This window comes from Chanodichthys erythropterus, chromosome 21 (assembly GCF_024489055.1).
Source record: "Chanodichthys erythropterus isolate Z2021 chromosome 21, ASM2448905v1, whole genome shotgun sequence".
In the NCBI taxonomy this organism is placed as follows: Eukaryota; Metazoa; Chordata; class Actinopteri; order Cypriniformes; family Xenocyprididae; genus Chanodichthys; species Chanodichthys erythropterus.
In genome coordinates, this window is record NC_090241.1 from 31,768,863 (window position 1) to 31,795,884 (window position 27,022).

Below are 27,022 nucleotides of genomic sequence, written 5' to 3' on the forward strand. Positions count from 1 at the left end.
ATAAGCTAAATGTTATTAGCCAACATAACATGGCTAATGTTAGCCATGACGGAAAAAGCAGGTGATCATAATCTGGCAGTTACTAATTATCTTTATGGGTATAAATATCTAATAATTATCAGGACAAAACTAATCCTACTCTAGTTAATTAAAGAGCACTGTCTAACGTTACAGCAATCGATCTGCTGTAGAGTTAATTCAACTTTACCGAGGTTTCAAAAATATTATTGCTCTAGAAACAGAATATTTTTTTACAAGTATAATTTTAATTTGTGTATAATTTATTTATTTAAAATACATCAATTACGATATGTTGTTTTGACCTAGTTATGAGTAATTTAGTTTAAAACTGAACAATGTGCATTAATAAACATTCAAATAAATGTAAATTCCTTATTGCCAGATGTAATTAGCATCGTTTAAGCCAAATGAAAAAGGGAGGAGGAAAAGAAAAATATAATATACAATAGATAATAAAACAAATAGGTGATCTGATCTTGGTGAAGCAGATGTCTGGGCGGAAGTTTGATACCGCGACTCCGCTTCCGCCTCCTGGTTTCACTGACGAGTCTTTCTGCGCATGCCCAGGTTCCAACATGTCAACGCCCATCATCGTCCGTTTTACCCATAGTTTTACCTTCAGTTCATTACAATGGAAGGAAGCGGCGTCGCGTCGTCCATGTTTTTTTTACAGTCTATGGTCTGGCCGACATGTCATTGTCTGAGAGAGCAGAGAGCAGCTTGTGTGAAGCAATGAGGTTTCTTTTTCTAACAAAGAACGGTCTCTGCTTCTAATAAACCAGACGACTACTACTACTTTGTGCATTTTCAATGTAATGACGATGCAAACTGCCTCTAAAAACACAAACGATTTAGAGGAACAGCAACATAGTGACTAAACGCGCTCTGTACAGTGTTTGTCCGTTTAGGGCTGCTGTAGAAACATGGCGGCGCATGATGACGACTTGACATGGGGGGGACCCGCGGCGTATGAGATAGAAATGGCTCATTCTAAGGTAATAAAAACACAATGGTTTATTATGTAAGGTCTTTATGCACCACTGAAAACATAGTTATGTATATTATAATGCATTTCTGTCAATAGATCCTCGTAAATTTTACACATTGCAACTTTAAAACAAAAATATCAATAAAAACTAAAATAGTAAATTATTAATACTAAAAAAATAGCATTTTAGCTATAATATTTTTATTATCCCAGTTTGTTTTACAAAAATGTATTGATATTAGATCATTTACTGAGACGAGTAATAGACAGTTTACACACACAGAGAGAGAGAGAGTATTTCGAGGCAAGAAAGCGTCTGCAAATATAAACAATAAACTATTGTTTTGTAGGAGATACCCAATAAGAGAGTTAGTTTCGATACTTTCTCCACGCCTCCCGGCAGACACGAAGAATAAAATCGCAGTGCAGACGCATGTGATGATCATATGACCGCCTGAGATTCATCATGGCTCGCGTGCTGCTCTTTTATCTGTTTACGCTGTCGGGTGTTTTCGCCGGACGGTATTTTAATGAGAAGCAGCCCTGCTACAGACCCCAGCCGAGGAGAAACCTACAAGGAGTAAAGTATGACAGACCATCATTTTTCTAAACTTTATAAAACTCACCTATATGTGTATATTTATATCCCTGAGTAGTGTAAGAAATCCGACACTAGGGTGGTGTCTTAAAATCTAGTGAGCTGCCTATCTGGACAGCAGTTTTGGGTGGGCTATCTATTTGTTCCGAGTCAGGCGAGTAATACACCTAGCCGCTGAGTGCTAAACATACTTTAAACATATACGTGTAGGTTTTAATATGTTAAGTTTTACTTCTTTTAAAACCTGTTCTAAAAGTAACTATAAAAATAGCGTTAAAATAATGGTTATTTTCTGTTCTGGGTCTGTAAGTTTGGAAGCAAAAATAAATGTTTTACGTAATCTCATGCTGAGAAATATGCAAACATTGTGAAGTTATTTCCTGTAACAGTGTTTTTATGCTAATGTATTTCCTGTTGTGCTTGACCTATAGTTAGTTGATTTAATAATGTGCTCTGGCATCTGTTATATTTTCCTTTAAATCATCCTGGTGACATATTTTTGACCCAGGGTTTGAAAACCTGTGTTAGATATTAGCCAAGCTTAGCTTTGGTACATTATTATGGTGTTATTATTATTTTATCCTGGCTCATATGGGCTATGTTTGCAATAACTACTACATTTACTATTTTTGTCATATAAAATATGTGAATTTTCTGCCAAAATGTGCAGTATTGACCACAGCATACTGTATCCCACAATGCAATGCACTCAAATTGACTTTTGATTTCCAGTATAATGCATGAATCAGTTTTTCCATTATTTGGTCATCTCATTTAAATTTTTTGGCTCAATTGTCGCCCAGTGTACTACAGGCGGCTCACGTCATGGCAATTCGTCACATGAAATTATTAAGAGAAAAACACAGCAGAGTGGTGAAAAGGTAGCCATCATGAGACCGTTTGACACCTGTTTCTTTTATAATTATAATTGTCATGCCCTCAAGGTTCATTTCCCATTTTTGGTTGTTAACTGAAGAACAGATGGCCTGTGCTGTGCATGAGGTTTTTTTTGCTGGAATTTTCTACATGGCTGCTTGCTGTGAATGACCTTTCAGTGTTTTTGTGGTCAGTGAAGAGTATACGGTAAATGTAGATGGTTGTTGAAAAACGTTTTCTTGTGTTCTTCAGGACTGGACCACGTCCCTATGAATATATGAATTTAAAAAACCTCCCCAAAGCATGGGACTGGAGAAACATTGACGGCGTCAACTACGTCAGCACCACACGCAACCAACACATACCCCAGTACTGCGGCTCGTGCTGGGCACACGGAAGTACCAGTGCTTTCGCAGGTGAGGGAAAATGTTGTTAAAAATGTTAAGGGGTAGTGAATCTCAAGAGGTTAAAGAAGGGGTGCAACCAAAAATTGATTGGAGAAAAGGTGCAGCATTCACTCTAGAGGAAAAAACTGGAACTTCATTAGTTAAAAAACTGGTACGTTTACATTTCGGTTTCGTCGGACATTAAAGGGTTAGTTCACCCAAAAATGAAAATTCTGTCATTAATTACTCACCCTCATGTCGTTCCACACCCGTAAGACCTTCATTCATCTTCAGAACACAAATTAAGATATTTTTGATGGCTCAGTGAGTACTTTTTGTGCACCAAAAACACAAAATAGCGACTTTATTCAACAATATCTAATGATGTGCGATTTCAAAACACTGCTTCATGAAGCATCGAAGCTTTACGAATCTTTTGTTTCGAATCAGTGGTTCAGAGCACTTATCAAACTGCCAAAGTCACTACCCCTAGTGGTGAACCATTGAAATTTCAAAACGTTTCGAAATACTTATGACAGAATGAAGCCTCGTTTACTGAAATCACATGACTTTGGCAGATTCGTAAGATTCGTAAAGCTTCATGAAGCGGTGTTTTGAAATCGCACATCACTAGATATTGTTGAATAAAGTCGCTATTTTGTGTTTTTGGCGCACAAAAAGTATTCTCATCTCTTCATAACATTAAGGCATTGAAAGTGTTAATTATCTTGCTGGCAATGGAGGCCTTACTGAGCCATCGGATTTTATCAAAAATATCTTAATTTGTGTTCCGAAGATGAACGAAGGTCTTACGGGTGTGGAATGACATAAGGGTGAGTAATGACAGAAATTTAATTTTTGGGTCAACTAACCCTTTAAGGCCATGAGGATGGCTGTTACCTGCTTTTAACTGATAAAGTTCCTGTGAATCACACAAGGAAGTATTTAGCAAAATGTCCTGGCTGTTTTTCCCATAAAAAAGAATCACATGGGATTCACATGAGGGTGAGTTATTGATGACAGACATTTTTTTGAGGTACCACAGAACATCACCTGCCTCTTCTCAGCAACATTCAGGCAAATGGCAGAATGACGTTTCTCTAGGGTGATGGTACAGAAAATCATAAGGTTGTTAATCATTAACAATGCATTGGCCTGGATCTGTCACATGCAGTTATGACATGTCTTTTTTTTTTTTTTTTCGGTCTACCACTTGACTCTCATGTGATCTGCTGTTATGACTAAAAGGTGTTTTTTTTCCTGGTCCACAAGTTTCTGCATGTTTGAGATCCACCAACTCAGCATATTTGTGAACATGCCACTTCCTTTTAATCAAGCTTTACTGACACTTTCCACAAAATAGTGTGAACTATTACATATGAACTATTACATATTAATCTCTTTTGTATGGAGCACCACACATGGCAAGTAATTATGAGGAAATTTTTTATTGAAATTGAACTAATCCTTTAAATTTTTTTTGTCAGGCAATGAGACTTGATTTTTTATTTTATTTTAGATCGTATCAACATCAAGCGGAAAGCGGCATGGCCATCTGCCTATCTCTCTGTCCAGAACGTGATTGACTGTGGCGACGCAGGTTCCTGCGAAGGTGGAGATCATTCTGGCGTGTGGCAATATGCAAACACTAATGGCATTCCTGATGAAACCTGCAACAACTATCAGGCCAAGGATCAGGGTAAGAAAGTTGTCTGGTGGAGCACCTTGCTTGATTGGATATGCAGTCATCGCTTGCAGTTATAATTTAATGTGCATATCTGTTTTTTTCTTTCAGACTGTAACACCTTTAATCAGTGTGGAACCTGCACAACCTTTGGCGTGTGCAATGTTGTAAAGAACTACACTCTCTGGAAAGTTGGAGACTATGGCTCAGTCAGTGGACTGGACAAGATGAAAGCTGAGATCTACTCTGGCGGACCCATCAGGTATACAGACTGGATTTGAAAGATTAGGTCTTATGTTTATACCAACGTTTAGAGGTTTTTGACACTCTTTGCCTTTGTAGTTGTGGGATCATGGCGACAGAAAAGCTTGATGCGTACACTGGTGGCTTATATTCGGAGTACGTACAGGATCCCGGTATAAACCACATCGTATCTGTTGCTGGTTGGGGCGTTGATGAGAGTGGAGTGGAGTACTGGGTCGTCCGTAATTCTTGGGGAGAGCCGTGGGTAAGCGAAACCTGAAAAGGTGTGCTGGTGAATCCCTACACTCAAATTGAGATGTTGAATGTATGTTCTGCTCTTTTGTTATTTAGGGAGAGAAAGGCTGGCTCAGAATAGTCACCAGTGCGTACAAGGGCGGCAGTGGGAGCACGTACAATCTCGCCATCGAAGAGGATTGCATGTACGGAGACCCCATTCTACCAAAGAACTACCTGTAGATGCCTGTGACATGTTTTACATAGAGAAAGTGCAGTCTTCAATTAGTCCAAACTTGCCAATTTATAGAGGGCATTTGAATCCAGGGCAAGAATGATTTTCTTATGCTGCACAGATCAGTTTTTTTAAATAGTTTGTAATGAAAATCTCAGGAAAGATTTATCAGAAATTGTACAGATTTGTTCTTGTATTTCTTCCTTTTTAAGGGTTTTCTACCCCACTTAATGAACACAAAGGGAAAAGCGATCCATTGTTTTTTTTTTATACTAGGACATTTCACATTTTTAGGTTGTTTTAAATTGCCAGATGATCGTTTAATGACTCGTGTGCCGATACGTGCCTAGGTTTTGGGGTTTGCTATGGCATACTAAAAGCAAAAGTAGAGTTTGCTTCTCTTTTTTGATGGGGATTTTGCTGTAACACATCTGTCAAACTGTCAACATGTGAAGCCATGGCTAGGTTCACTGCACTGTTTTCAATCACACTCAATAAAAGTCTTATCAGGTTTTACTCGTTGTTTTAATTCTGTTATTATTCTATTACTTTTACATCAGGTGAAATTACCAACATCTAAACCGTGTCTGTATTCATTGCCAGTTACAGCAACCAAGGACCACATCTTTAGTTTTAAGAAATGCTTTGGACCTCCAATTCAAGATTAGAATCTGAATCTGATGAGAACTTTAAATTGCAATAGCCCTTTATTCTTTTCTGTAAGTCGAGTTAGTTTGGAAATGTTTTAAAGAAACATACAACAGTAAAGCTGCCTCTCAAAGTAACATCATTTATGTTAAATATAGTATGTACCTTTTCTATAGGAACACGGTACTCCTGGATACAGTGACTACACTTATAGACTCTAAAGATGAATGTATTAAGCTGGCACGAAACAGAAGTTACCTAGGCTATGTTCACACTGCAAAACATCAGACCTGTGTCAGATTTAGGGCCACACATGGAAGTGACTCAAATCAGAATCAAAAAGATCAGACTCCATGTGGTTTGTGCTGTTCACACTCTGAGATCTGAGTCACATATGAGAAAAAAAAATCAGATTTGGGCCACATTTACCTGCAGTCTGAATGTATAGCCTTCTCTTTTATGACATATCTGAGAGAAACGGCTTCTTGAACAAGAAAAAAAAAGTAGGATGGGACTTGATTTTGTCCATGGAGGACTGACTTGATTTTTGTGGTTTAATATTGCTATGATCTCTTACTTTGATTCAAGATTATTTTTAAATAATTGTGTGCACAGATAAATAATGTATAAAAAAATACTACAATATTCCATAAACAAAAATGGTCCATTTTGATTTCAAGGTGACTTTAATAAAAAATTATTTCAATATACAAAAATGAAAACCAACTTGTTTCAAAGCAAATTAGAGGCTCTAAGAGTTATGACCTCAATGCACACATTCAAAGTTCAGCATGTCAATATTTTCTTTGTAAGGGTCGACACAAAAGTTATGTACACTGAAATTGGCTGTCCGTCCATGAAGAGTGCTCCGGTCTGAGTAGATCCTTTTCCTTTTCAAACGTCCCACCAATTTCTAATGTGGTATTAGTTCATCATGATAAAGTTGGATTTGCAGTGAGCTACAATGCAAAATTGGAGATTAATAAGCAAGTACTGCAGGTATAAATCTGCATAATTGTGAATTGCATGGATGATTCCTCTAGATCAGTTTCTGGAGGGCCACCTTCCAGCAGAGTTTAGCTCCAAACATAGTTAAACACAACTGAACCAGCGAATCAAGGTCTTCAGAGTTACTAGAAACTTTCAAGCAGGTGTTTTGGCACTGGTTGGAGTTACACTCTGCAGGACAGGAGTGGAGTTTGACTCATGTGCTCTTGATGAAATTATGCCCCTTTGACTCTTTCCCCACCATTGACAATTTCCTGGCAATCCATGTTTTCACAGTTATATGATAGGGGGCACTATTACACATCTTCTGAAAGAGTACAGAATCTCCGGATCAAATCACAAGCGAAGAAAAACCAGAAACAAGTGATGGAAGCATTGCTTATGCACATGTAAAATAACGTGATCGTGAAACATTAAACAGCATATAAATCAATAACATTACTGAATGAAATGTCGAACCGATGGAGACGTATAGGACTGTGAAGCTTTTGGGGCTGTTGATGGACTTGATCTAGTCAATGTTTTGATTATTGTTCCGAATCCGATCTGGATGAAGTCTTTGACAAAAATGCCATTTTGTCACCTTTTTGTTTTTTTAACGAAACCCCCACAACAAGTGTTGATAAAAAAATGCATGAAGCTACAATTTTTCTTTTTCTTTCGATATGTTGCATCATGTTGAGATGTTTATACAACTAAATATTCTGGGAGCCATCAAAATTGTGAAAATTATCAAAATTGCTGCCGCTTTCTAGCAACTTAAAAAAAAAAAAAAAAAAAAACGCTGGCAGGGAAAGAGTTAAAAGATACTTCCTCCAAACAAACAAAAAAATGTATAATTTATGATTCACTCAAATCTCACAAATCATTTTTTGTTTTAAAAACAACTGTGGACAACTCACCAATGAACTCAGCTACAGGGTCATGTTCTCCCTCAGTGCGGATCGTTCCCGCTATGCTGTCATTCTCTAGGATAGGCAAAAATAGCTGGACAAAGTCTGAGGTGTATGGAGGTGTTATCACATCTAGAACCTGTCCAGAATGAAAGAGGGACAAGAAGACTTCAGAGAACCAAGCACAGAATGAAGTCATTATTAAGAAATGACCTGCGCTTCACCTCTGTAACAAAGTATCTGATGAGTGAAATATCTGTGTTGAGCTTCTCCAGACATCTGCGGATGTAGCTGACCACTGGAAGAACGTAACCTCGACTCAACAGGTGAACCATACGGTCCAATAAGGTCTTCTTGAGCTCCAGCTAAAACAACACATTTGAGCACATTTGAATTTGAGCACTGGAGGTGGAAATAAAAATGCAAAGATCTTTTTGTTTTTTACAGTCTGTCTCTTACGAACCTGCTCCATGACATCAAGCTGCGAGTGCTCCGTCTCAAACAGTTTGATGAGCAACTGCAAGACTTGAGGATGGAGGAGCGGATGGCATGTGCTGATCTGAGAATTAACGACAAATGTTTATTCTTAAAATATGGTGAATCAGCATCTTCATAATAATGGGTTGGGTAGTGACCAGTTGGTATCTTGTTGGTATGTATGATTAAACCCAAATATAATAGTTTGACATGGAGGTTTGGGTTACCTCATCCAGCAGTGCTAGATGGACAGGAGTGTGGTCCGTCTGTAACTGAAAGTAACGAGGCTCAGACACCGTCCAGTCGACCCACTTCAGCACTCCCATAGCTACCACTGAAAACCTGCACTCAAATACAGAAATATCATCTGTTTAATGTTATAAGTACACTAACGCTCAAAAGTTTGGGGTCAGTGAGATTTTTAAACAAATTAATACTTTTGTTCAGCAGAGACACATTAACTTAATCAAAAGTGTCAGTAAAGACATTTATATTGTTACATAAGATGTATATTTTAAGTAAATGCTGTTCTTTCTATTCATCCTTACCCTAAGAATTCTGGAAAGGAAAAAAAAAAGAAAAAAAAAAGGATGTTGGTTTCCACAAAAATATTAAGCAGCATTACTGGCAGCATATAATCAGCATATTAGAATGATTTCTGAAAGATCATGTGACTCTAAAGACTGGAGTAATGATGCTGAACATTCAGCTTTGCATCACGGGAATAAATTACATCTTAAACGAGTAAAGTTTGATGACAAACTTGGATGTTGGCTTGACAAAGCCAGGTCTGAAAGTTTAAAATAACTTTGAACAGCTTTAAGTTTAAAGGTTTTACTCAGAGAAAGTAAAAAATGTTAATAGCATGTTGCTAACATTAATTAACATGCTGCTAACATGTTTTAACATTTTGCTACCATGATTTAACGCTGTGCTAGCATGAAACAGCATTTTGCTATCATGTTTTAGCACGTCAATGGTATGAATTAGCATGTTTTACACTCCATTAGGATGAATTAGCATGATGCTATCATGTTTTATCACATTGTAAGCATGAATTAGCACGTTTTAACAAAATATATGCATTTTATATATATATTCAAATAGAAAACAGTCATTTTAAACTTTAATAATACTTCATAATATTACTGTTTTTATTGTATTTCTAATCAAATAAATGCCTTGGTGAGCATAAGAGACTTTCAAAAACCTTTTAAAAAATATGACTGACTCCAAACATTTAAAAGGTAGTTTATATTACACCTCAAAGCATGTCAATTTCCCAAAAAATATTATGTAGACTTCCCATATGCAGACAATATCAAGTGCTGTCCCATTTATTTTGTCCAAATGACAGCACTGAAGGTCACAGGTGCAGTTACACTGTGCAAAAATCCTCCATCCAAGGAGATTATACAGCTTGCACAAGCATTAAAGATAAATGTGTTTGTTCATACCTTATGCATTGGTATAATGTGCTGAGTTCTGCTACTAGCTCAGTTGCTCCCTTGTTCTCATTGCAGCAGAGATTATGAACCGTCTCAATGGCCTTTGAGGTGGACTTCAGCTCATCCTTATTTATATTCACACGCTTGTTCTAGAAATAAGAGTCAGTTTATGTAATCCACCACAACATTTCCTGGAAAACAAATGGCCTGACAAGTATGTTTTTAAATACATGTGTTAAGTCTGTATTTATTACACACCTTTTTCCATGTTTCCACAACACTAGCAGCGTACGCTAAGATGTGGATGTATTTGTGCTTGTGGTCTTGGTTGATTTTAGCTCCGGGTTTAAATAGCGATTGCATGAACAGATCCAAGAAGGCAGGAACTCGGATCTACATGGTGAGAAGAGCAGTTTAGTTAACATCGTTTTAGTCAATACACTTTTCTGTAGGTTTTTGTTAAGCTACGAACAAAATGTTAGGAAATATGGTACATTTGTGTGCATTTTCATAACTTAGTTTAGTTCACACAAAAATGAAAATTCTGTCATTATTTACTCACCCTCATGTCGCTCCAAATCCTTAAGACTTACATTCATTGAAGATGTTTTTAATGAAATCTAATATATTCCTGTCCCTCCATTGAAAATCTATCCAGCCAAAACGCTTCAAAACATTCATAAAGAGATCGTAAAAGAAATCCATATGAATCGAATGGTTTTTTTTCCAAGTCTTCAGATTTAGACACAATTGCTTTATATGATGAACAGATTTAATTTCTTTTACTCACATATGAACTTTGATCAGCAAGCATACAAATTTGGTAAATGAAAGCTCAAGCATGCTTGTTTGTCTAGCAAGTACGGTTGAGCTTCCGTTTACCATGTTTGAGTGCTCTATGTATGTTTACTGATCAATGTTTATATGTGAATATAAGGCTAAATTAAATCTGCTCATCATGTAAAGTGATCATATCTCTTCAAAAGACTTGGAATAAACTGCTTGATTCATATGGATTTCTTTTACAATCTCTTCATGAACGTTTTGAAGCATCAAGTTTTGGGTGAATAGGCTTTCAATAGAGGGACAGAAATCCATTAAAAATATCTTCAAATGAGAAGGAAAGTCTTATGGGTTTGGAATCACATAAAAGCGAGATGACAATTTTCATTTTTGTATGAACTAACCCTTTAAATATGAATATACAATGGGTTAGAAGTATTAAGGATTCCTAATGTAGCTTTCTAATAAACCTGGTATTGTATACTACAAATATTGTTGGCTTATGTTCCTCTGTAGTAAGTCACTTTGGATAAAAGCATCTGCTAAATGCATAAATGTAAATGTAGATTCTGACCAGCTCTACAGGAGGTGGATCCATGCTACTGAACATCTTGAATAGGACTGTGATGTCTGCCGGGTTCAGAGCCCCTTTGGACAGCATGGCACCAAGAGCCTGGCATGCACGTGGGTATGCAGCAGCTGTGCCCAGTGCTAATGTGATCTGACTGGCATCATGCCCCCTAGACACAGCAAACAAATCAAGAACATGCTTATTATTAATTAGAAGTTCAATAAGGAGGATCAAACAACTTTTTCTACACAAATGCACCTTTCATGGGCATATTTCTGTACTTCCTGTCCAATTCGCCGCATTGCAGAGCCGCCCTGCTCCTCCTGAGCGAGGATGGACATCATCGCCTGTGCAAACAAGTATGTGTGCTCACCATGACACACCATCTTCTGCTCAAAACACACATAAGAATGAGATCTGATTAGAAGAATACAATCATAAACATATCCAGTGGGCTCAAAAAGAGTCTGCAGTGCTCACAGCGAATTCAGGCAGATTTTTCTCCAGGTTCTGTTCTCCGCCATCCAGAAGTGTGGCGAGAGACGTTCGTAGGACTCTAGAGAAAACCTCCAACTGTTGGCAGGCTGTGGACACACTTGTGATCTCTCCTTGGTATCCTGCATCTGAAATCAACTGCCACAACATACACAAACAAGACATGTATTACCACTAATTCCACTTCATCTTTGACTCACTTCAGCTCATTTCTCTTTACCTTGACAGTGAAGTTGAGCATCAGACAGTCTGGATGAGCCTCAGCCAGTTTGTAGAACAGATCTCTCCATGTTGTGTGTGCTATCATCTGCTCCAGCCATGCTGGTGTCTTAACAGAGATGAACACTGCGTTCAATAGCCTGAACAACTCAATTAAAGGTTGCGATGGAACGGAAGTAGCCACAGATGGTTTTTTTTCAAGATTGTGACGTACATCTATGAGTAATTGATAATAATAATAAAAAAGTATGCTGACTCATGCATCGGTTGTTGATTGGATTTTGAGATGTGGCTGTTACTGAATCATTCACAATAAAATCCATAAGATGCATTTACAAATTAAATATCAAGAATTTTCAGTTCCTGTCATCTTTATTGTGAACAAATTGTGAACATTGCTATAACACTCTATAACCATATTTAAGCAAGACAAAGTGCATCTTTGTAAATGTCTTAAAAGGAAAAAAAGTACAAAGACAACTACTTAAACTTTTACTATGAATTGAAGGGGAAAATCAAAACAAATACAGTAATTATATCGCTACAAATTAAGAAAAAAATTGAATAAATGTCATTAACAAAATCCTACAACGAATATGAACACATGTATATGTATATATATATACACACACATACATATTATATATTTACTTTCATAATATTTCATAATTTATTAATATGCAACTTATTTTTATAAACTAAAAAAACTCTCACCTCTCCCTCAACAGTGAAAATAGAATCAGCTTTCTGAGGGTCAAAGTGTTTGATCAATAGACTCTTTAAATGATTCTCTACACGCTCCTGTACTTGCGCGGGCTCCACACCTGCAAAGGAGACACACAGTGTTTTCACATTTTCTTTTTTTACAATCTATGGTTTTGAGCCGACAGCCATTTTATAATAGGTGTGACTCTCAAACTGTCTTGTTCACACTGTTAATATACTGTTTTTCAATCTGCTACTTTTTTCGCACCTTAACGGTGAACATCATCTGTAACCATGGTGACAGTGTCACGTCCAATCAAAAATCGAGTTCATCCGTTAATTTTTCTACAGCGGCGAGGAGTCGCTCAAAGACAACATAACTGACGAAAGCAGATCCACTGGACAAAATTGATTGGATTTAAAATCTTTAGATGACACACAGCTTATATCGATGTCTCTGTAAGTTGCAGAAAGCACGCATGAAACACTCGAGAGACAAGAGCGCGGCCCTCGCACACTGTATGACGTGTGCTAGTTGTACTAACGTTAAATATTTATTCAAATTGTCCAGTATGGTCCCGTTCGCATAGCAGTGGTTCGCCGAAAATTTGTTTGTGAGTCGTTAAAATTCACATTTTAAAGTCCCCCTGAAATCAAAATTTAAGTTTTTTAGCTTTAGTATGAATAAGTTAGCCTTAATGTTATGAATAAGCTGGTGTGTTCCAAAACAATGACAAAATTCACATTTAGGAGATATAAGCATTCAAAACTTACAGTCTCTCACTTCCGCTAAAATTGATCACGGATTTTCATGACATCACCTCGCACTTTAGCTTCTCATCAAATCTTTTGTCCAATCAAATGCTCTCTAGAATCTGAAGTCCCACCCCCTCCTACACTATTAACAGCGGCTGAAATCGGTCATTTGTTCACACATTTTCTAGTTTCCACAAGGTGATTGGCACATAGTGCACTATATAGAGCAGTGGTTCCCAACCACATTCCTGGAGTACCCCCAACACTGCACATTTTCCATGTCTCCTTTGTCTGACACACCCATTTCTGGTCTTGGAGTCTCTGCTAATGAATTGATGACTTGATTCAGGTGTGCTTGATCAAGGAGACATGCAAAATGTGCAGTGTTGGGGGTACTCCAGGAATGTGGTTGGGAACCACTGATATAGAGAATAGGGAATGATTCAGACAGTGTAAATATGCTTTCCATTGACGCGAATTAAGTCCATTTTCGCGTTAGTATAACATGAACCGCCGCAGCTCGAGCACAGTCTGCTCTGGCCCAGGGCACAGAGCGAATCATATCCGTGAGTCGGCTCAGACCATGAAAGGTATCGGACCCATTTGAATTCTGCACAGAATGCTGTATTTTAAAGTGATATAGAGGAGATTAGGAGGATAAATGGATAGATATTAAAAGGAAACAGAGGTTTTACTGAGTAAGGGCTCTGGCCGAGCTGTGATATAAACAAAACGCTATAGACCCTTTTCACAGACTGTGATGACGCATTTTAAGTTTTTTATATTTTATTTTTATTTTTAAAAACACATGCACATTTATAACACTATACTTAGTATTATATTACCTTTGCATCAAATTACAAAAAACTAGTTAACGCTGTTATGAGGGTGTTTCTAATACAGCGGCTATGGGAATGATGTAAAAATTACATATTTCTCTCCTCTGACTGCCGATATCAATCACTCTCTATTGTTTTCCTCTTTTTGAAAGTTGTGAAAACATATTGTGGAGTTTTTCTTTTGCTATTTGAGCAAATGGAAACAAAAAATATACTTAATGTATTCTCTCATTCACCGCTATAGAATTTTACCCAACTATTACGACTTCCGCTTCTGAGAAACCTGGAAATGTGAAAAGGGTCTATTAGCTATTCTAAAAAAAAAGGGGTGGGGCTGTCACCCTGTCTTCCTGTTTCGGTTGAAATTACATCAACACATTGATTAATGCTGCGTGTTCCAAGACACTTCAGTGGGCTTTTAAGTTTGGTTATCACTCTTGTTAATAATCAAACTGTGTGTTAATGCAAAGAACCCAAATTCCGGACTGACAACGTGTGAAGTAGTCATGCAGTAGGAGTGAAGAAATTCAAGTATAAATGCATTTATATAGAATAATTGGGGAACATATTCACTCACCCATCTGGATGAGCCACTCCGCCAGTAGATTGACCGTCTGTGCAACAGCAGAGTAGTTCTCTGAGAGCAGCTGGATCACATGCTCAGGTGAACCACCTGCCTGGAAATACCTGCACAGACAGGGACACAAATACACCTGCACTCACCAACGGGACATCTGACAAAGTTTTATCCAAAGTATTTGAGTAAATGTAATTAGTTACTGTACTTAAGTATCTTTTTGGCTACTTTGTAGTTGTACTGAGTATCAAAGATATTGGCAACTTTTACTCACTATTTGACTACATTTGAGAGCAAGTAAATTTACTTTTTACTCCAATACATTTGTGAGGAGTAATGCAATTACACATTACATTTTTCATGGCACCTAACTTTTTCTGAAGCAGTTTATTTCTGCTATAAATAAGCAATATCGTTATCTAAGGTCATTGAAGGTACTATGTCTTGTGCATTTTGCCTTTACTCACCCAAACTTGTCAACAAGGCTACTTTACGTGAATGTGAGTGCATTAGCTGGTAATTGTGAATCGCTGATGTTTGGTTTATGAGATGAGGTCATGACTGCAGCCGGTGATGAGGCTCAAACCAGCACATTCAGTGCAAGTAGACTTTCACTTTTTAATTTTACTTGTCAATATAGCGGATAAGTAAAATAATGTTAAGATTTTTTTGATGGATATTGGTTTACTTATGGCCTTTTTGAGCACTTGAGCTTAACTGAGACTGTCGAACTTGATTTATTGCAATATTGAGGTGTTCAGTTTTATTTTGAGTTTAGAAAATAAACATGATTTCTCATCTTACAAATCAAATTTCTTATTTTCACTGGCAGTCTCTCGGGACTAGTGCATCTTTTAGCCGACATTCAGCACAAGTAAAATACTTAAGTATTGTTTAAATCAGATACTCTAAGACTTTTACTCAAGTCGTATTGGAATTGGTGACTTGTAACTTGTAATTTTCACAGTAAGGTATACGTACTTTTACTCAAGTATGGTTTTCAGGTACTCTTTACACCTCTGGTTTAATCCATAGTAATCACCCTCTCTCCATTTGGTTGACTTACGTTTTTAGGGTGTTAAACACAGTGGGCTCCATTATGTAGTCTCTGCTGGAGAATTTTTGCAGACACTCCTCCTGAACTTTTCCATCAGCCTCAGCATCCGCGTATCCATCCTCCTATTAAGGGGGAAACTGTTAAGCATCCTTTAGTGGCATATCAAATTGAAGATATTTAACGAGATTTTAATGGTTCATGTGTGCATATTTACAATCCAACGTTTTAACTATCGTTACTAAAATATGACATTTATTCAGCTGGATTACTATTATGTGTTTAGGGGTTTCTGCAACAGCACTAAGTTTTTTTTTTTTTTTTGGACGGTACCATGTAATACCACGTTTTTGTTCATGTAGCTTATTTTATTTGGTATCATGATAGAATCGTACCACGTTATTATTTTAACTACACTGGAGTTCCATACATGGTATACGAATATGGTAAACATGGTACAACCACAGTAACGTTACTTTTTGTAGGGGAAATGTATGAAAAATGATGTTGGTGTGGCTAAACTAACTTACCATGCTACCGTCTTGAGCCTCCCATTCTCCAACATTGCCGTAATATTCTTCGTCCATGGAGAGAAATAAACGTTATTATTTTATACAGAAAAGCGTCTGTTTACAAAACACGTACGAGAACACCGAACGGCGCGTGTATAAGACGTAATTTGAAAATGGAATAGAGCGCTCCCTGCTGGGCTGGCGGAAACTACACACTGCGATAAGGACGGTTCATAGAACAAGCGACTAATGGGAGGTACTAAATAATAATAAATAATACTCTTATTTTCTTACAACATACAATATCACAATATTTTTAATAGAACATCAATCAATGTCATTATTAAAATGTAAATATTGTCAAATCCACTGTTGAAGCGGCACTAGACCGGCCTTGTCACGTGATATTTGTGACTTTTTTTCAACGCTGTTTATGCTGGACCAAGTTCGGCCTTTAGTACTGGTACTACTGGTTTAGTACAATTTATTTTATTTAGATTGCTGAAGCAGATTTCAGATTATTTAAATGTATGTAATTGGTAGATGTAAACGGTTATTTATACTTATCCATGTAAAAAAAAAAAAAAACGAACGCGACCCGATGGAGGATTCCCTCGAGCGCCCTCTGGAGGAAAACAACGTTGTTAAACAAAAGTTATTTGCTTGTATCGTGTGCCGCCCAATGGGAGTGTTGTGAACTCCTGTCAGAAGAGCCATTTTGAGCAGCGCTGTTTGAAATCATCCTGGACACACAAACCACTGGAAACTTTATCCAAAAGTTAAGTTTAGAGCCAGATATTGTACACTCTGTGTTTATGGCATCGAGCAACTTAAGGCGGGATTACTCTATAAACTGTATGATACTTTTTAGAAATACTCAAACAAGATAAAACCTAAGATATTAATTAAATGGGATTTGTATGGGTTTATATAATAGATTATTGTGAATGGCTTTGATATTTTTGAAGAAAAAAGGCTAACTTGTTATATTACTGTTTCATATGTACAATTCTTCAGTCATATCAGATGTAGTTGATATTTCTCCAGCAGATGGCTCCGAATGTGAGTGTTGAGAAACACATCCAGTCCAGTAGGTGTCTCTGCAGTCCATGTCGAGTTAAGCGTGGCAAAGACAGAACATAAAAGCTTCTTCCTAAAAAAAAAGGCAATAAATAACCTACACTGTTGTCATCAAACTGATTTAGATCTAAAAACAATAACAACATTGGGTAACACCTAATATTAAGGTGTACATGTAATTAAATGTAATTATACATAAGTACTAAGTAATCATAATTAACTACATGTTCTTAATAGGGTGAATTCAGGGTGATTGGGACACTTTTTCCAAGTCATCTCAATGGCAAAGAGTGTCACCCTGAATTCACCCTATAGTGTTGGGGTTTGACTTGGGGTCAGTTGCATGTAATTATGCACAATTTATAGTTATTACTACAGTAGCTACATGTAACAAGGACACTGTAAAATAAGGAGAACGTGATGTCACCAAGTACAACATGTTCCTGGATCAACATCTTTGTTGATCCTGGAAAAACATTCCAATCAACCAATCAGATTTGAGGGACAAGTTTAATGTTTATGTCAAGTTTAGGCTTGCAACCAGGGTCAGGTGCTTCTACATCAGGGTTATTCACACCCATCTTTCCCCTCTGGTTTTAGGGATAAGTTATGGGTAAGATTAGGTTTAGGGGTAGGAACAGGGTTAGGACTACATTTTCAGACAGGAATGTTGTTCCAGGATCAACAAAATATGTTGATCCAGGAACGTGTCTTACTTGGCAAAATCACACTGACTGTAAAATAAAGTGTTACCCAACCTTGTCACAACAGCATGGAAATGTGTGTCATGAACTCAAGATATCTATAGGCCCTTATTGCTTTTAATGATAAACTTACTAACATTACTATTGTTTTAAAACAATAACAACTGGCAGTGGCTCAAACAACCCCAAATCTTCTGTCAAGAATCATTTTGTTTCCGGTTGCAGAACTTAAGATGATTCATTTTATTTTAATGTTTGCAAAATGCTAAATAAAACGAGTTTAGGCTGGAAATACTGTAAAATCTAATTCTTACAAGATAAGCAGAAAATCTAAGTAAAACATTCATGGGTTGCATTTGCCTGTAAACTTAATACTATTAGCGTGATATTTATCTGAGCTAACGTATTACATTTCAACCCCGGTGTAGTGTACTATAACACTTGTCTGATGTCTGTAAATTAAAAATACAGTAAAAATAGCCTCTGTTGCTTTGGTTTAAAGATCAATTAAGTGACCTAACATATATAAAGCAAACAGAATCTGGAATCTCAGCGACTGATGATGCATTACTACAAAACAACTGCAAGATTTATATATACGATTATGTTTGTCCATTTTTAATCACTAAAATGAATGCTCTTCTAGTCTAGTGACGATTTTCGAAGTGAACCTCTTTTATATGACTATGGGAACAGACAATAACAAAAGCGTCTAATTTACTTCTAAAGGTGATGATGAAAGATGCATCTAGAAAATTTGCTTAGTGAATGTATTAAACAAAAAGTATATATACGTTTTTGTCAAAATTAACCATATGCGTGCCTGCCTGCAAAACATACAGTGAGTGCAGTTTAAGGACAACCAGGTGATTTTCAAAATCATATTAGGATATGCAATGCATAGTGCAAAATTGAAACCGTCAGTTTAAGCAGCAAATGAGTTCATTTCGCCTCTTTAGAAACATGTAGCAAATGGTATATTAGACCTTTAAGAACCACCATCACTGTAAGAGCAACTACATTATCCTTTATAGTTTGATTTGGGCCAAAAAACAGAGTTAGCCTTGTGAAAAGAGTGTGTGCATGTGTGTGTCACTCAGACAGTGTTACACTCTTCTTTTACTGCTGTAATTTGAATCTTTGTACAAAATGTACAGTAAGTGTGAGAGACATGGAAAAAAGCAACATATACACTGAAAACACTTCTTATAGAGAGAGTCAGGCAAGGGGGCGTTTCGTTTGGTACTCAAATCTCACTCACTTATTGCTGCAGCGAGTCTGAACTAGAAAATAAAAAACAAAAAAGTAAACATACTAAAATGTCATAGCTTAACATCTCCCCCCACCCCAGTAACATTTTATATGAGATAGATAACACCTGTACCACATTTTGCAGAAAACATAACCGGATCAGACCGGTTTAGACGTTAGAGTTTTTGATTCAAATTATGGCGTTTTGGAAAAAGAAAGAAAAAAAAAAAAAAAAAAAAAGTATAAAATGACAAATAAATAAAACAAATATAAATACTTTGTGTAACAAAGTGGACCATTAGAGCACCAAAAGCTGGCCCCTGCTTTCATGTGATTGGGTAGCAGGACAGGAAGTGTGGTACAGAGAGGGTTACGATTGGTCATTGTCCGGTGATGGGCAGCCTCTTTTTTGTTAGTATGTCAGTTTGTAGAGCAGCTTTTTTTCTTTTCTTTTTTTTTTTTTATAAAGAAATAAACATGAATACCATGGGAGGGGGATATGAACCCAATATCTGACTGTGCAGCTATCAAAACAATTTGTACACTTAATACATTGACAGATTTGCTGTCTTTTTCACTCTTTTTTTAGCAAAGGAATTTGGTTTTTGACGAAGAGACAAGCAATGTTTTTGCATTTGGATTATTTTTCTCCTTCAGAGTTAAAGCTAAAAAAAAAAAAAAGAAAAAAAAAGCCCCACACCCTGCCTCTAAAAATGTTGACTATTGTTGCTGCTGACCCAAAAAAAGGCAAAGAAAACCTGTAAAAAGCAAACAAATATATATAAATAATATATTTACACATAAATATATATATTTATATATACTGTATATAATGTTTCTTGCTTTGTACTACACAGCTTCAGGCATATCGTCTTGATTCCTAAAACATAAACCAGAGGCAGGTTAAACGAATGAATACAGAGGGGGAAGGGGGACGTGACAGACAGCAGCTCCCCCCAAACTCCACTGATAAGCAGTGCCAGTAAAAGTTGCGCTCGGTCGCCGATCTGACACCGGCGTTGCGCTTTTTTTTTTAATTCTAGAGTTGTACAGGGAGGCCGGTTCAAGGAGGGACGGGGAGGCGACATCCACCCAGAGTCTGATGAGCAAACAGGCAATCGGGGAGGGGGGTCGGGGGGGGGGGGGGTCAGAGTTGAAGGGAATCGACAGAGGCAGGGCAGAGCCAAACAGCGCAATGAAACATATCTTACTTACATCTTAGCTCATTTTACACGTACAGTCGTGATCAAGGCACAGGGAGCTTCTACAAGTTACTTTTTTCTTCAATAAAGTTGTACAAAATAATACATTTTACAGTCTGTACAAGAATAATGATCCAGCAGAGAAATCAAAAGACAGACCAAAAGCCAGGCTAAAGGGGAGGAGAGGAATTTGGGGGGGGAGGAAAGGGGAGAGAGAGAGAGAGATATATATATAGAGAGAGAGAGAGAGAGAGAGAGCGCGACTAGGCCATCCGTTAGACATCCTTCTTGTGTCTCACGTCATAACTCTGTCTTACCCTCGGTCTGATGAAGTCCCCACGTGTCAGTGTACAAGATTTTTGCAGCAGGGAGGAGACAGACAGAGAGAAAGATAAAGGGGAGGAGAGAGAGAAAGAGAGAGAGAGGAATGATATTCTCTGAAAACAGGAGGAGAGAGCGACCGGGAAAACAGAAGGTTTTAAATGGTGCATATTAGCACACACAACCTGGGTAAACTAACAAACAGAAAAAGGTTGTAATTATATATATATATATATATATGTTTGGATTTTTTTGCACTGCATTTAGTTCACTGTTCTGCATGAATCTGGCATTGCATGCACTCGCCTCTCCTGCGATGCATGTAGAGAAGCGAGCCATGTGATGGGTCTTGTGTTCAAGTCATTCTCCGCTCCACACGCAAAGCAACCCGGGGCAGTAAATGCTCCAAACCCTCCATTTTTGTTGGGGGAAAAAAGACATTTTGCTCTACATTCTGTTTTTTTTGTGTGTTTGTTTTTTTAAACATACGGTCCGTTGTTTCGCTCTCATCCAGAGGGGTCTGTCCACTTTTGGGGTGGGATGGGGTGTTGGGAAATGGAAAATGGGGAAAAGTTGAGGGGGACACGCCAGGCTCGCACAGGCACTATACGTTCAACAGGACCAAAACAGTGGAGGATAAGAATAGCGCGTGTATGTCTTGTGCGTGTGCATCAATATAAGTAACGTGTGTTTAGGCATATGATCGGAAAAAAGACAAGTTTGACGTGTAACATACATAGGACTGGGGGTCAGGAGTTTAGCTGGACGCATTATGTGTCTGTATGTATACGAAATGGCTTCCTTGTCCTGAGCAGTCCTGGACAGTTTTTTTTCTTCCCTCTTTTCTCCCCCCTCCCTCTCCCTCTCACATGTTTTGTTTTCCTCTCTCTCTTTTATTAACATCGGTAGTCCTTAGCTGTGTTAACAAGTCTTTTTGCCAGATATCACAGCCACGCTTTCATCAGTAACACAGTGCATCCCCTTGCCCCAGCCCCTAGTCACTCAGGATGGAGAAAGGCCATATGTGTGCCTGTACGTATACATATATGAATATATATATATATACATATATGTATATACATATATGCATGTGTGTGTGTAAGTGTAAGAGGTGGGGACTCATCAGTTTGAAGGTTCGTGGTTTGATAATGGGGCGTGATGTAGGGCAGGGGGGCTTAAAGAAAGTTCAGGTGGTGAGTTTGCGTCCCGTTATTCCTGCTGCGATCACAAGAGTTCGTACTGTCGTAGGTGCATGCGCTGGATGATGTCTCTGCAGTCGTTAAACACTCGGCGGATGTTTTCCGTGTCCACGGCGCAGGTGAAGTGGGGGTAGCAGTAGTGCCGGCCGTCTCCACTCGCTGTACTGATCCTCTGAATAGACGAAACAAGAAAAGGCTAGTCATTTTATTAGGACCAGCAACATGATATGGTTTAAATCGCAACGTAAGGAAGTCTAAGTAAACGTATAAACCTCCATTTAGGGTCGTAAGATTTTTGAAAAGTCTCGTATGCCCACCAAAGCTGCATTTATTTGATAAAAAAATACAGTAAAAACAGTAATATTGTGAAATATTATTACAATTTTAAATAACTTTTCTATTCTAATATATTTTAAAATGAAATATATTCCTGTGATGGCAAAGCTGAATTTTTAGCAGCTGTTAAGGCTTGTTCACACCAAGGACGATAACTATAACAGTGCTGGAACGGCACGTAGACGTAATCAGTTACGTCAAGTAGTCGATTTGCGTGGAATGCGTCGATACGTTGCACTGTTCATGTTCCACAATGATGGCAGCTCCCGGGCATGCTGTAAATCAACCGTTATTACAAAAGTATCAAGCACGATCTAAAGTGTGGAAAGTTTTTTAAACAGAGACTGAATAAAATGGTGCTTTGCATGCTGTTAAACTGAAATGGCAAAGCAAAGCAAAGCAGTACAGCTTCTATTCAAGAAAACATCCCAGTTCTCTCCTACCTCTAAATGATGAGACACCAGCATAAGTATTTGGACTGTTACAGTGAATTTTTACAAAGCACTAGAATACGGTTGTCAGTAGGGCTGGGCGATATGTCTGAAAACCGTATCACGATATCAGTGTTTCATATCGGTCGATATTGATAATTGTTGATATTGTTTATAACCCATTTAAAATAAGGACCAGGAGAAAAATATATTTCAACAACCATGGAAAACCCAAATAATTAAAATGTAAACATAAGTCTAAAGTCACAATGAACACTTTTCCTCTTTTATTTATAATTTCCTCGCTCGCTGCGGCACTCATTTTCTGCTTATCAGTCCAGCAGACCAGCACGAGACAACGATATGGCGCAACCAAAATTGATACAGTTACATGATTGGCTGTTAGTGTGTCACTCCCTACGTTGCTAGGTTACCAGAGAGCGAGTGCCTTTGTTAATGCAACCAAACTTGCTTCGTTTTATCGAACACATTTTTTATTGATGTCGATCACGTGTCTATCGCGATACATACCATTATCGTTTTATCGCCCAGCCCTAGTTGTCAGTCTCATATTTTGAGCTTAATACAGCTGCGTTCGTTTTTACGAGCTGCCATGGCTGCGAGACGCGCGGCTCAAACTTTCTCTCTGCAACCAGTTACAAAGCATTTAACGCTTTTGTTGGTTGTTTAAAATATAATGGATGAACTCACGCCTCAGACTCGTTTATTTAATTTAGCACTGTGAATCATGGTAAAACTTCACAGCTTTATGGACATCACCATACTGTCTCTATGGTTACTGCTGTGGTTAGTTAGTTAGAATGGGGTTGTGATTAAAAAAAAATAAATAAATAATAATAATAATAATAATTGACAGCCAATTAGAAAACATCCTGCTTTAAAGATCAGACAACAAAATTGCAGCATGTGCTTAGAATAAACAGTTACTGTGTGCTGGTGTGAATGCCAATATAGTTATCTTTTTGGTGTTAACAGGCCTTTACTCCAGTCTTTAGTGTCACATGATCCTTCAGAAATCACTGATATGCTGATTTGGTGCTTAAAAAAAAAAAAAAAAAAAAAGAATAGAAAGAATTTGAAATGGACATCTTTTGTAACATTATAAATGTCTTTACTGTCACTTTTGACAAGTTTAATGTATAGTTGCTGAAGTTTCAATTTCAAAAAAAAAAAAAAAAAAAAAAAAAAAAAAAAAAAAAATATATATATATATATATATATATATAAAAAATACTGTCTCCTTCTGAAAGGTAAAAAAAGCAGCGAACAATACAGTTTCTTGCCCAGTACACACACACACACACACACACACACACACACACACACACACACACACACACACACACACACACACACACACACACACACACACACACACACACACACACACACACACACACACACACACACACACACACACACACGCACACAGACAGAGTATATGGTCATGTGGTCAGTACATATATGGTCAGTATATGTTGCCATGATGATTTTGGTCCCATAGAAGAATCAACCAAGAATCAAGACTCACCAAGAACTCGTCTCGGATGAAATATTTTGCTCTCGTAACTCGCGGATCTTCCCCTTGCTCCGGTGTTGCTGTGAGAAAGAAAGCAGATATGTCTTATTAATAACACAGATGCCGTGATATCCAAAGTTACTACTGTGTTGTTCAATTTTGGGTTGATGCAAGAATTTGTATTCAATTCAATTATATGGATGAAAAACTATTTAATTTTACTGACCATCATCTGGTGTAGTGTAGCGTGCAAACTCTGGGAAATAATCCTCGATTTTTGATTTTCCTGCCAAAACCTTCTCAGCCAGCAAGTCCTGCTTGTTTAGGAACAGAATGACAGAAATAGTTCGAAGCCACCTGGAAAGGGACGAGAGAGAACAATGAAGAGATTCGGAAAAAAGGTGATCATAAAACTACACTTTAAAAATGTTTGTAGTACATGCATAAGTACACTCATTAAGCCCTCTTCTTCTCTACATGTGCAAGCGTGTTTTAGGCGTCCAAAAGGTACCTGTTATTCCAGATGTTCTTGAACAGGTTAAGTGCCTCCTGGAGTCTGTTGGTCTGATTGTCCTCTCTGAGCACCATGTTATAACTGCTGCTGGCTACCACGAAAATGATGGCTGTCACGTCTGTTTCAAGAAAGAAAAGGATTTTAGCGTACACTTTGAACCAGCAATGCAAACAATCCATCAAAAATCTATTCCTTAATTACAATAAATGAATGCTCATCAATAAACCAATATATTGGCCAGGGTAATAAGCTATATGTCAGCTCTGTGACTAGATCGATTTTTTTTTGTGTGTGAATTTTGACTAAATATGATCATTGAATTCAAAAACCCACATCAATGGACTTTTATTATGATTATAATTATAATAAAGCAATAAAAGCACACCAGTTACCATTAAAACACTGGATCCATTTCCTGCGTTCATCTCTCTGTCCACCAACATCAAACATACTGCAGAAAAAGAAAACGCATCAGGCCAAAGCCCACAGACAGGTTCACAACAACCACTTATTAGTGTAATTGTGTCTTCTTTTTTTCACCAAATTGTAAAAAGTGCTTACGATGCTGACTGTGTTTATGTTTGCATGTATTTTTGTAGTACTGTGAAGTGAAAATTATGAAGGCCTCCAGGTCAAACTCACTGAAAATTAACTTTGTCCACTTGAAATCTTGTCTCAAAGATCCCGGAAGTCAGAACTCTGCATCTGAGCAAGTCCTGAAAGGAGGAGGCAACGAAGGGAAGAGTTTGAAGTACATTTACAATAAAAGACATCTTTAAAATCAGACGCAATAAGAGAACCATGCCTTTTAAAATGAGAAAAAAGAAATTCCAATGTCAGGCCAATGACATAAGCATCAATATCAAGCATGTTTGAATCCCCGCATGTGGATTTTCGCTGGATCTTTACGCACCTGATCAGTGGGAGTATAGTCGCTCTGTTTCACAGTGTCAATCCTGTCCAGGAAACTAAAAGGAAGTAAAGAAATAACATTAACAACTGTCCAATATTTTTAACACTTCTTTATAATCAATAGGGTAAGAAGGATATGCTATTTGCAATTAAGAGTAATGAAATAACAGAGAGCTGGATTTATCCCAAACAAGTCAAGACAAGGAGGAAGTTATTAAAGGATGTTGTTATGCACAACCCAGAGTTTAGTCATTGCCAAACAAGCACCTTGCATCTGGAAAGCATCCATTAAGAGACATTACCACATGACTACTTACCGATATTGTGGTATAATGTTAATGTGGTGTAAATTATTCATACTGTGACAAGATTTGTCAAACCATCCATCCCTAATAATCATTTGAAAAAATGTGATACACCCAGAATGATATTCTATTGCAATACTGAACCAAAAAGGTAATGTTTGTTCAAAAGTTTAAACACAATATTCCTGCATTTACATAGGCACACACACAATTTCAAATCTCCGCACGACAAGTCGGCTATGGAGGGAAAAAAATGGCAGCTGATAGAATCTGCAGCTGTGGAATAAGCCAGCAGGTGGCGCATGTTTGTGTTGGAGATCAAAGCAGGCAGGGTTCTGAGTCATAGTGATCAGAGAGCGCACAGTCAGACGCTGCTCTAGTCAATGGATCGGCTCTAGTGGGAGGAAACAGAGAGGGGAAGAGAGGGCAAAACAGAGGGAGGGAGGGGGATCAAGAAACGCTGTCTTAGTCAAGCTGCTATCCGGTGAAACGACTGCAAGATGGTGGGGTGGCTCGAACTCGCCTCCTGGTTCTTTGTGCATGGAGCAGAGATATTAAAGACACTCATCAGAAATGATGACTTCGATGTCCCCTACGAAATGCTCCTCATTCAGAACTATACATTTATAGCGTTGACACTGACAAAAGACCATATAATACAATATAATTAGTGCTGCAATTAATGATTATTTTGATGATCGATTAGTTGGCTGAATATTTCTTCGATTAATCAGATAAAAAGGCCAGTTTTTTTTTTTTTTATTGACAAAACACACTTTCACATCCTGCCCAATGCTGTCCTTCAAACAACTGAATGCTATGAAAACATATATACTATAGAGAATATCTACATCTATGCTATGCAGAAGCAAAAAGACAGTTTAGATCCCTACATTAAAAATTAAGATAATAATAAAGAGAACAAAACAACAACAAAAACTCAGTGGCTATGTTTACATGCACCCAAATAATCCATT

General features: G+C 37.6%; 3 protein-coding genes across 5 annotated transcripts in view; 1 reads left to right on the forward strand and 2 right to left on the reverse strand.

Annotated features, from left to right (window-relative positions):
- Positions 1 to 1,438: 1,438 nt before the first annotated feature.
- On the forward strand, positions 1,439 to 5,771 carry ctsz (cathepsin Z). The gene is made up of 6 exons (XM_067373120.1): positions 1,439 to 1,594; positions 2,736 to 2,899; positions 4,389 to 4,568; positions 4,665 to 4,815; positions 4,896 to 5,061; positions 5,148 to 5,771. Exons 1-6 carry the CDS (start codon positions 1,476 to 1,478, stop codon positions 5,271 to 5,273), a joined length of 906 nt encoding a protein of 301 aa, XP_067229221.1. The 5' UTR covers positions 1,439 to 1,475; the 3' UTR covers positions 5,274 to 5,771.
- A 663-nt stretch (positions 5,772 to 6,434) lies between these two features.
- On the reverse strand, positions 6,435 to 18,107 carry nelfcd (negative elongation factor complex member C/D). Of its 2 annotated transcripts, XM_067374764.1 has the most exons (16): positions 17,244 to 18,107; positions 16,269 to 16,315; positions 15,751 to 15,863; positions 14,685 to 14,794; positions 12,522 to 12,631; positions 11,809 to 11,916; positions 11,574 to 11,726; positions 11,352 to 11,482; positions 11,097 to 11,262; positions 9,998 to 10,132; positions 9,749 to 9,888; positions 8,519 to 8,633; positions 8,278 to 8,373; positions 8,039 to 8,179; positions 7,824 to 7,953; positions 6,435 to 6,872 (listed from the first exon to the last, which is right to left on the reverse strand). In XM_067374764.1, exons 2-16 carry the CDS (start codon positions 16,269 to 16,271, stop codon positions 6,838 to 6,840), a joined length of 1,686 nt encoding a protein of 561 aa, XP_067230865.1. In that variant the 5' UTR covers positions 16,272 to 16,315; positions 17,244 to 18,107; the 3' UTR covers positions 6,435 to 6,837. The 2 variants fall into 2 exon arrangements, with proteins under 2 accessions (XP_067230865.1, XP_067230864.1); XM_067374763.1 differs by lacking the exon at positions 17,244 to 18,107 and having other exon boundaries at positions 6,436 to 6,872; positions 16,269 to 16,491.
- Positions 18,108 to 18,231: 124 nt separating this feature from the next.
- Positions 18,232 to 27,022, reverse strand: part of gnas (GNAS complex locus) — a 46,709-nt gene continuing 37,918 nt past the window's right edge. Inside the window, exons 6-12 of one of the 2 annotated variants that reach the window (XM_067374765.1) lie at positions 25,742 to 25,796; positions 25,471 to 25,544; positions 25,221 to 25,279; positions 24,826 to 24,946; positions 24,541 to 24,671; positions 24,327 to 24,394; positions 18,232 to 22,179 (exon numbers count right to left, since the gene is read on the reverse strand). In XM_067374765.1, coding sequence (XP_067230866.1) covers positions 22,033 to 22,179; positions 24,327 to 24,394; positions 24,541 to 24,671; positions 24,826 to 24,946; positions 25,221 to 25,279; positions 25,471 to 25,544; positions 25,742 to 25,796 — 655 coding nt within the window. In that variant the 3' untranslated portion in view covers positions 18,232 to 22,032. The remainder of the gene's footprint in view (positions 22,180 to 24,326; positions 24,395 to 24,540; positions 24,672 to 24,825; positions 24,947 to 25,220; positions 25,280 to 25,470; positions 25,545 to 25,741; positions 25,797 to 27,022) is intronic. The other variant, XM_067374767.1, reaches the window with a different exon arrangement.

Coding starts and splice junctions, on each gene's coding strand:
- ctsz (XM_067373120.1), top strand. CDS start 1,476: ATGGCTCGCGTGCTGCTCTTTTATCTGTTTACGCTGTCGGGTGTTTTC. Junction 2,900..4,388: donor AAGTACCAGTGCTTTCGCAG/GTGAGGGAAAAT, acceptor ATTTTATTTTAG/ATCGTATCAACATCAAGCGG. Junction 4,569..4,664: donor CTATCAGGCCAAGGATCAGG/GTAAGAAAGTTG, acceptor TTTTTCTTTCAG/ACTGTAACACCTTTAATCAG.
- nelfcd (XM_067374763.1), bottom strand. CDS start 16,325: ATGGACGAAGAATATTACGGCAATGTTGGAGAATGGGAGGCTCAAGAC. Junction 12,632..14,684: donor GGAGTGGCTCATCCAGATGG/GTGAGTGAATAT, acceptor TCTCCTTTGCAG/GTGTGGAGCCCGCGCAAGTA. Junction 6,873..7,823: donor CCCTGTAGCTGAGTTCATTG/GTGAGTTGTCCA, acceptor TTTGCATTGTAG/CTCACTGCAAATCCAACTTT.